The sequence below is a fragment of the Phaseolus vulgaris genome, chromosome 3 (genome assembly GCF_051622355.1).
Source record: "Phaseolus vulgaris cultivar YP4 chromosome 3, ASM5162235v1, whole genome shotgun sequence".
Lineage (NCBI taxonomy): Eukaryota > Viridiplantae > Streptophyta > Magnoliopsida > Fabales > Fabaceae > Phaseolus > Phaseolus vulgaris.
This window is the reverse complement of record NC_143500.1, coordinates 7,538,886-7,549,717: the sequence shown is the minus strand read 5'-3', so window position 1 is coordinate 7,549,717 and position 10,832 is coordinate 7,538,886. Positions and strand designations below refer to the sequence as shown.

The window sequence follows — 10,832 nt, the reverse complement described above, 5'->3', positions numbered from 1 at the left end:
TTAAATAACCAAATGAAGGAAATTTTTACCAATTTCTAGATAATTTATTTGAAAAATTTTACAATCAACATATGTTTTTATTTTTTAAAATTTAACCATTATAAATAAGTACTATTAATTAAATTTTATTTTAATATAAATTATTAGTGCTGGACCAAGTATAAAGACTATAAGCACTAGCCATTAGAATTTCTTAGCTAACGTTAATTTGCAGTTTTTTGCAGGTACAATACTATCCAATAACAGGGTTGTAGGGTTCCCAGTGATCTCAGTGGCTGGTGATACAGTTGTTCTGTTGGTTATCTAAAGCCAAATCAGAGCCTGCTCAAGTTTACGTTGCTAGGCTCCTCCTTTGTTCTGGCTTGAAGCTGCCTGGTGGTTTTCGGTATGCTGTTTGGCTGGTTAAATGCAGACGTAGGATCCCAACAAGTAGCTCTAGGTTGCAGGAGGTTTGGGCCTTTTCGAGTCATGTTTTTGTCCAAGGGTCATCTTGTTTCATACACCCTTCTTTTTGGCCTATGGTTTTTCAGCACAATCTGGTAGCAGAGAAGGGGTTTCGCCTGGCTGGTGCTGGAATGATGGTGTAGTATGCTGTTTTGGTAAATTAATTGCTGCATATTTTGCTGCTGTATTTGTTTTGGTTTGGTTGCTGCCACAATCATCTTAAGCTTACTATGATGCTGGTGTTTTCTTTGGATATTGCTCCAAGTGGTTCCAGTTACATGTTTTGCTCCTCCTTCAGGTTGTAATACAGATTGGATGTAGGTGTTTGATATATATATATATATATATATATATATATATTTTAAATCAGCAATAAAGATTTAATAAATAGAAGTACTCCAACCCATTTACACAATTCCTTATACTGAAGAAATGAGGTTTCCAGATAACATGCCTAAACATAGACATATTATACACATATATTTGTTAATCTTAACCTCTTTAAAAACAACAAGATGTCAATACATAAACCAAATTAGCTATCAAGGAATCCTGCAACTTAGTCCAATTCCAGACTATAAGCGTATCAGCTCAAAAGAAAGACTTTGTCTCCTTGCTATCTACTGCATTTTCCAAGCATCCATTATGATTATAGTTGTACCCCAAGGGCATTCCTCTCATGCAAACCAAGAATCCAACCAAAAACAAAGAAAGGGCGTTAATAATCAATGTATTCATTTTAAACATTCATATACATTAATACACCAATCAGAATAAGAGAAATTTGACTTTGGAAATTTATAACTTACCCATGCCCACGCCTTTACTTGGGCCAAAGCAAAAATTTCAACAGGATCCACCACTGCATTATTGAAAATTACCCTATTCCTATGATTCCAAATTCCCCAAATAATAGAAATCCACATACATTTCCAAACACAATTTCCCAAGTAGTTTAGACCCGTAAAACCTATTTGTTCGAAATGTTGAATAGCATTATCACAATGTACAAAAGCTCTACCAGCCCAAGCATTAGACATACACCATACTTTAGAAGTCACTTTACATGTGAAGAAAAGATGATTTATTGTTTCAAGCTCAGACCCACACATGACACACATTCCCCTTCCAACCTGAATTCCTCTATGTACTAAATTATCATATGTTGCAATTTTACCAAATAAAACACGCCAGGCAAAGTAATGTGCTGATGGTAGAGCTTTTAGGCTCCAAAAAGAATCAAAATTGAAAGCAGAGCATGAATGTGACTGCAAATTATTTTGTTGGCATAAGATTTTATAAGCAGAATTAACAATAAAACAATTTGAGATATCACCTACCCACATCCACTCATCATTTCTACAAGCATCTATTTTAATAGTCTTCAATTCATCCATAAATTCATTTATAATTTCATTTTCCCATAAAAACCACTCTCTTCTCCATTCGATTTGCCATACCCACTGATTTTCTTGCCATACCCCATATTTATCTACAGAGCCCTCTTTAAGCACTGAGTTTGAAAAAATTATGGGATATCTGTTTTTGAAAGTATCATTCCTTATCCAATGGTTTGTCCAAAACATAATATTACTCCCTGCACCGGCCTTCCACCTTCTCTGATTATCAAACCAAGAGTTTGAGTTTCCTCCGCACACCTTCTTGATATCTCTCCACCACCAAGATTCAGTATTTGACACAACACTATCATCTAACTCTCTCCAAGACCCATATTTAGATTCCAATACCTGTTTCCAAAGTCCTGATTTTTCACAATCAAGTCTCCATTTCCATTTCCCAAGAAGAGCCATATTAAACAACTTTACATCCTTAATTCCCAGTCCTCCTTCCAATTTGGATTGACATAGAAGGTCCCACTTAATCCAGGCTATCTTCCTTTTATCACTTCCCCATCCCCATAGAAAATCTCTTTGTAATCTTGTGATTAAATTCCCAACTGTTGTAGGCATTTTGAACAGAGATAAGTAATATAAAGGGACAACTGAAATGACAAATTTTATCAAAGTAACTCTTCCAGCAAAAGATAAAAATTTTCCTTTCCAACTAGAAAGCTTGCTTTTAATTTTTGCTATCATATCATTCCAAAACACTTTTTTCCTATGATTATCTCCCACAGGAACCCCTAAATTTTTAAAAGGAACTTCCATTTGATTACAATTTAAAATCGTAGAGTATCTTAGAATTTCAGTATGTTGTGCACCTATACCTGCGATTTTACTTTTTCGAAAATTCACCTTCAAACCAGACACAAGTTCAAAACATCTTAGAGTACATTTAATTGTTGTAATGTTTTTCACGTTATCCTCACAGAAAAATATAGTATCATCAGCAAACTGTAACATACTAACCTGAACCTGATCCAAGCCTACTTTAATCCCATCATAGAGTCCTTTTTGTTGGGCCACTCTCATGACTCTAGCCAAACCTTCAGCCACTATAAGAAATAGAGATGGTGCTAAAGGGTCGCCTTGCCTTAGGCCCTTTGCCGGTTGGAATTGTTCAGTAGGACTTCCATTGACAAGTATGGATATAGATGATGATTCTAAGCAACTCCTAATCCATTTAATCCGTGTATTTCCAAACCCCATCCTTTGTAACATATAAAATAGAAAATTCCAATCCACAGAGTCGTAGGCTTTCTCAAAATCAGCCTTAACAATGATACACTTACTCTTCTTCTTTCTTACCTCCTCTATAACTTAATTTGCCACAATTATGCTATCAAGAATACCCCTTCCTTGAATGAAAGCCGATTGTTTATGATCAATGATTATATGCATGATTTTCTACAGTCTTCTAACTAAAAATTTTGCTATGATTTTGTAAAAACTGCCAACTAAGTATAATGCCTTTTAATATTCATTGATTAATTTTAATTTGCTGATGTTATTTTGCAGGCAAACTTTGAAATTCCTGATGTGGAACCGCTTCGATCAAAGATTATATCCAATATCAGACTCAAATTTCGTACCTTTAAGTCAAGACTGACTTCGAGATACATTTTTGGCGACCTTAAAGACAAAAATTCATGTTTAAAGTACCAACATATTGATGAAGAGACATGGCGTCTTTTTAGAGAAAGCCGTGAAAATGAGGCTTGGATGGTAAGTGAAGTAACTTTTTTGTTTATATAACATTAATAAGTTTATCTTATTTACTTCAGTTTGTTTATTTCAATTATGACAGGATCGTCGGAAGAAAGCTCAAGAGATAGCTTTGAAGAATCTTACCCCGCATGTTATGTCTCGTTCGGGGTATCGAAAACTTGAGCAAACACTGATGGTGGAAAAGGAGAAATCTCAACAGGGGACGTTGTCTGAGAATGTGGAAACAAGGGTCACTTTTCCTCCATCACCACCTTTTTGCCATGTAAAATGGAAGAGGGCCCAAATTAAAAAGTCGGGTGCACCAAGTTCTGAGCAATCCGGGGTTATCATCGAAAAAATTGTAAGTTATTTTTGTTATTTTCATTTTTTTTAAAGCATTAATTATATTAATAATTGAAAATATGATTTTTGTGTACTCTTGCAGGATTCCTTGGAATCCGACGGTAAATTTGTTGCTGAAGGTCGTCACGATATCCTGGTTGAAGCAATTGGACGACCTGAGCACTCTGGTCGTGTTCGTGCAGCTGGACAAGGGGTCGGAACTAAACTATATTTTGGAGTTTCAGAACGACAGCCATCCTCCTCCTCCAAAGAGAACAAAACTCAAATGTAGACTAAGATACGTGAAGAAATAATGGAGGAGATGAAAAAGGAGACTGATTTGATGTGGCTGGAGATGAAAAAGGAGAATGATCGAATACGACAAGATTTTCTATCGCAACAAGTTTGTGCTGAGCTGATTGAACCCCTTGTTAGTCCCACTCCCAAGAGCACAAAGGGGAGTTGTGCGGCTCCTCCAACATCAGGGGATGATATCAATGGGCAGACGGAGGATTGTGAGCTACTGGTAGTGGGCGGCAAACTTCCTAGGTGGTGGTACTTGGAAAAGTCTATAAAAACGCCACCACATTTCATGAATTGGTTTCCTCAAAGGGTAGGTACAATATGTTCTTACAAGTTAGAAATGTCAATTTCAAAGATATACTGACAACAAGCATTATTTTTGTAGATTAATAACCCAGACATTTCAAGTACAGTTGCAAATGATCTTAAGTATCTAGCTCAAGGTCCAACAACACATGCTAGAAGAATTTCTGCCTTTAATGTAAATGGTTTCAAATTCAGAACTGAAAGTCGAGAACATGACTTAAAAACCCAAAACTGTGGAGTGTTCTTAACTTCTTCAACATCATGTGTTGCAAATGGTGTGGATCAAAATATTAGACAAGCAAATTTGGCATATTATGGCAAATTAGAAGATATAATTGAGCTTAATTACTATGGTCATTTTAAAGTTATCTTGTTCAAATGTAAATGGGCTGACACCACAAGGGACTGGGGGTTGAGGAAGGATCCTTGGGGTTTCACTTGTATTAACTTTTCAAGGTTAATTCACACGGGAGATCGTGAGGAGCATGATCCATACATTGAAGCTTCACAAGCTGAAATGGTATATTATATAGATGATGAGGTGAATAAGGAATGTCAATTACTGTCCATTTGAAACCACGAGACTTGTATGATATGGGAGAAGCAGATGGTGAAGTTCGTGAAGTAGAACCATGTCCACAACAAGACTTAAATGAATTTTTCAGCAACTCTGACCAATTGGCATTATATAGGGAGGATGAAGATGATGAATTACTAAATAAGGACAACAATGATGATGAACTTCATGAAAATGACTTAATGTCAGAGTAATAATAACCTTGGTTCAGCTGCACTATTAATATGTTCATTCATCTACTATGTGCATGTATGAAGCTTTTAATATATCTTCACTTTTAATATATCTTCAAATTTAAATTATGTTGTTGATTACTTCATTTTTAAGTGCAGATATGCCTAAACCTAAGAGGATCAAGAACTTGCTTAAGTCAGTTGCTAGTTCAGACAAATCTGTGGCCAACTATGTAAACATTAATGCTACGCCTTCTGCTACACAGGACCAGACAAGAACTACTTCTGCAAGTCCATTTGGATCTCCACTACCACAAGCTTCTCAATCTATTCATCAACAAACCTCACAACCTACACAACCACAAACTTCACAAGTTCCACAATCACAAGCTTCACAAGTTCCACAACCACAGACTGAATCTGAACTTCCAGCAACTTCTGAGTCTGCACCAGCACAACCAACTTCTGAGTCTGTACCTGAAAGAGTGCAACCAAGAAAATCAAGGCAATCAAACCACTATTGGTTTGTTGATGCTATAGGTAAAATCTTTTGTATTTTTTTTCTTTACATGTAATAAGTTTCACTGCACATGAAATAATGTATTTGGATTTTTATAGATGAGGAAGGAGTTAGTCAAAAACTAAAGGTGAAGGTGAACTATGATGACAATTTTCAACCAATTGGAGAAGCTTCTGGTTTACTTGCTGGAGTCTGTGGACAGCTAGCAACAAACCATGTATTGTTCCCTATTAGTTTTGAAAAGTGGTCAACTTTGCCAGATACTTACAAGGATACAGTGTGGGAGAGTGCACTAAAGGTAATATAACTTACATTGAAATAACTTTAATTTATTCAATACATTTGGACTAACTTCTTTTCTTTTTTTGAAGTCTCGATTTTGTTTCAAAGTAAATGAAGACTTGGCTAAAAGAGATGTTATGTTTAAAATTGGGAAACTGTGGAGGGAATACAGATGCAAGCTTTGGAATGAATTTTATGACCCTCTTATTAGCAGAAGTGACCTCATCAAGAATGTTCCAGCTGGATTAAACATGGAACAATGGGCTGTTTTTGTTGATTATCGTTTGAGGCCTTCTACAGTGGTATGGTAAACTCTGTTTTATTTTATTATTAATAAGCTTAGTTTAAGTTTACACAAAACCACCTACTATTTTCACTTTGTAGAACATGTGTAATAGAAATAGAGATATAAGGAAGAGACAAATTATTCCTCACACTGGTGGTGCTATGTCTTTGTCAAGAAGAAGAAATAATTTGGTATTTGTTTACTTATATTGTGCTCTCTATTTTAATTTTAATATATTACAATTTTCACCACATTATACTTATGTTATTATTGTTGAACATATAGAAAATTGAGACTGGTAAAAATATTGGACGAGCTGAAATGTGGAAGATCACACATAAGAGGAAAAATGGCACATATGTGAATGATGAGGCCCTAGAAATTGGGGTAAGTGTTTGGACTGCTTTGATGATGATGTATTGATCATGGAAATATATTGGATTGCTTTGATGATGATGTATTGATCATGATGATATATTGGACTGCTTTGATGATGATGTATTGATCATGGAAATATATAGGACTGCTTTGATGATGATGTACTGATTATGATGATATATTGGACTGCTTTGATGATGATGTATTGATCATGAAAATATATTGGACTGCTTTGATGATGATGTATTGATCATGATGATATATTGGATTGCTTGCATACATCAAATCTTCCTCCTAAGTAAGCATCCTGATTACATGCAAATGCTCATGCTATTTGGATGCCTGATTATTATGTTTACTGCTGCCATAATATATTCTAACAAGTATATATGTTGTTCTTTTGATTATTTTCAATTTTATCCAGGAAAAAAATTGATGAACTAATGTTGACAAATCCAAAAGGTGGTTCAGATATATCTCCAGAAGATCCAATTGGTGTCATATTTGGAAAGGAGCATCCGGGTCGAGTTAGAGGGCTATCATATGGAGCTTGTCCCAGCCTTGCTTTCAAAGGATCCACAACAAGGCTAAGTGGTATGAACCATGCTTCCTCTAGTTCAACTTCGTCAAATGTGGAGGACAAGGTAACTCAAATGGAAAATGAGCTTGCAACTCTGAAAAATCAAATGAACACTTTGCTTGCATATATTGCTTTAAGAAAAGATGTTCCAGAACATTTTGCTGCAATGGCAGCTAATTTGGTTCATGCATCCACCAATGAGGTATTAATATATTTAAATATTTATTAGTGTCTTTTATTTTATAATTATAAACATACAAATTCATCAACTTCAAATTATTTATTTCAGGCATCAGATTATGGAAGTGGTGCTCCATCACCTAATCAAGTAATAGGATCAAGTGCCGGAAGCAAAACTAATTAGGGATGTGTGTTTTAATTTTAAACTTGATTAGGGATATATGAACTTTTGAACAATTATGTGTTGTAATTTTGAATTTGATTAGGGATGTATGAACTTTTTATGTGTTTTAATTTTCAATTACATATAAACTTTTGAACATTATTATGTGTGCTTTAATTTTCAATGAAATGAATGGATGGTTATAACTTTATACATTATTTTATTTAATTATGAAAAAGTGGTGGTTAAATTTTATAATTGTATAAAATAGATTATAAAAAAGTGGTGGTTAATTTATAATTGTATAAAACAGATTACAAAAAGGGGTTAAATTTTATTTATTCAGTATTAAAATTACGTCAGTTAAAAACGCCACTACTTACGTATATTATGGTGTTAGAATTTTCTTCAATCATTGTAAATTGCGACAGTTATAACTGACACTACTTACATATGAAAACCGCTACTATTTACACTAAATTTAAAGTGGCGGGTGTTGCGGCGGGTAACATGAAACCGCCACATTAAACTTTGTGGCGGCCAGTTCTATGGCGGTTTGGGAAACCGCCAAAAGTGTATATTATGGCGGTTATAAACGCCACTTTATACGGAAAAAAACCGCCACAATATACACTTTTTTTTGTAGTGCTTACATAACGTTCCTCTCTCCCCTGATGTGGCGAAGGTAACAGTTGAAAAAGTACTATTTCCTGATGCTCGTGTTCCACTACCTTCAGATGAGGTAACCACTGTGGCCGATGCATTTCAGACATTCGTTGCCTGGCCCAGAGAGCTCATTCGATCTATGCCCAAACCTTATGTAATAATTTTATTTCATTATATTATTTTTTATTTATATTTATATATTACATATAATTTAATACAAATGTTGTTTATCTTGTAGAAACCTTTTCAACCACCAAGTCCGGAAAAGAAGCGTGAGGTTCCAGTTGACGATCCTATAGCTTCCCTACGTCTCATTGCTAGTCAGATTGGCAATGAACCTTTTCCAGTTTCGTGGGATAATACATTTTTTCAAATAAACACTGAACTGCCACTGATGATTTACAACACAGATTTATCAGAATTTATATCTGGGAAATAGGAGCTCAATATAAGTATAATTCAATTTTTTATGATGTAAGTATCTTTACCTATTATTCAATTTACTTTATGTTAAATTATTATTGATTATGCTTTAACTAAAAACTTGTAGGTTTTTGCATAGAGTCTGTATCACTAAGGGGAAGGAAAATATGTATGGATTCTTAGATCCTGCATATACTAATCCCGTTGGACCAAACTCATATGAGACTCAAGCATACATCACTAACACCCTGGAAAAAGAGGGAAAACAAATTTATTTATGCCCTTATATTAATGAGTAAGTTTAATATGTCATCAATTATTATTATTTCATGTTTTAAATATTTACTAACTCTTTTCATTGATGATATAGGCATCATTGGCAGTTACTTGTCTTATCAATGGTTGATAAGACTGTTGTGTGGTTTTGTTCTCTACACAAGAAGATTCCGACAAAATTTAAGGATATCATTGATACGTAAGTACATTATAAACTGAACTTTGTATATGTTACTAATTAACCATCTACTAACGAGGTTTTTTGTATTAACCAGTTCATGGCGTGGATATAACATTCTAAAAGGTCGATCAAATTCAAATAATTTGAACTGGATAAGAATAAAGGTTTGTAATTTTTTTCTTTCTCTATTATCATTGTTTATCAATATACTAACATATTACTTTTTATTGAATTATAGTGTAATAAACAACGAGGAAGCTATGAGTGTGGCTATTACATTATGCAATGGATGATTACCATTATAAGACTAGGTGTTAAAACTGGTTGGAAAGAGGTACTATATATGTTAAATCATTTTTATAATTCTTGAACATATATATATCTAAAAACTAATTTATGTCAACTTTGCAATGCAATTATTCACAGAAGAAACACCAATGAATGAGGAAGACCTTTCATATGTTAGAGATTCTTGGTCCACATATTTCATAAATTTTTATAACTCTAACATAGGTAAACAATAGTGGTTTTATTATATGTAATTTGATTACTTGTAAATGTACATTTTGATGATTTCAATTGATTACTATATTTCTGTATTTGTCTGGCTGGGTTTGATCATTATGCAGGTTATTAAATTATATGGTTTCTGCACAATACAAACTGCACTTTAAAAAAAAAACACTATTTACAAATGCGGTCATTTACCAAGACCGCATTTGTAAATGTGATTTATGAATGCGGTTCTTACCAAGACCACATTTGTAAATCCTAAACCCCTAACCCTCATCCCTCATTCAGAATAATATACAAATGCGATTATTATAAGTAACCACATTTGTAAATGTGATTTATGAATGCGGTCTTATGACCGCATTTGTAAATGCCCGATTTACGAATGCGTGCTGATCAAATGCGGTTCTATGACCGCATTTGTAAATGTAAAATAGCCGCATTTGTTTTACATTTCTGCACTAGTGTTACGAATGCGGCTAATTAACTGCCTTCTTATATAGCTACCATTTTAAATGTAAATTAGCCATTGTTGTTTTGCCTTTCTGCATCAGTGATTTAAACCCCTTTCGAGCAAACAAACTACTTCCACTTACATTACTAGAAAATCATTAAATAGAAATCAATTTTATAGATAAAAAATAATCAATTGTTATATTGACTACAATTATATATTATTTTAGAGACTAAAAAATTATTGGTATCTAAATTAGTTTCTATTATTGATAAATAGTTTTTAAATTAGTATATAATTCTAACTAGATCCAGTATAGAAACTCAACTTAAAGGAATGACTCTTAGATTCTGTAAAGGTTTAAGACTCAAACTGCTCCTTCAAGATTTAGGGTTTACACATATGTGTGTGTCACCTTCAATTGTGATGTGGACGTTAGGTAGTTTACCCACAAACAATGTGCGCATGAGTAGCTGAAACAGTGAGAATGCGACTAACCAAAACAATGAGTTATCCACCAACCTCAATGCGTAGGTAATACCTACCAACCTCAATCTATAGATAAATTCGTAGGTAATTTTCCATATTTTATTTTTAATTATTTCATTATTTTTTTTTCTTTTTTTTCAATTATTATTTATGCCTACTTTTATGATTATTATTTATGTTATCATATTA

The 10,832-nt window shown here is 33.8% G+C and overlaps 1 protein-coding gene across 1 annotated transcript; it reads left to right on the top strand.

The window, feature by feature from the left end:
* The first annotated feature begins 6,120 nt into the window (after positions 1 to 6,120).
* Positions 6,121 to 7,800, top strand: LOC137806409 (uncharacterized). The gene is made up of 6 exons (XM_068606522.2): positions 6,121 to 6,356; positions 6,439 to 6,531; positions 6,626 to 6,727; positions 6,862 to 7,016; positions 7,143 to 7,500; positions 7,588 to 7,800. Exons 1-4 carry the CDS (start codon positions 6,192 to 6,194, stop codon positions 6,925 to 6,927), a joined length of 426 nt encoding a protein of 141 aa, XP_068462623.1. The 5' UTR covers positions 6,121 to 6,191; the 3' UTR covers positions 6,928 to 7,016; positions 7,143 to 7,500; positions 7,588 to 7,800.
* Positions 7,801 to 10,832: the final 3,032 nt, after the last annotated feature.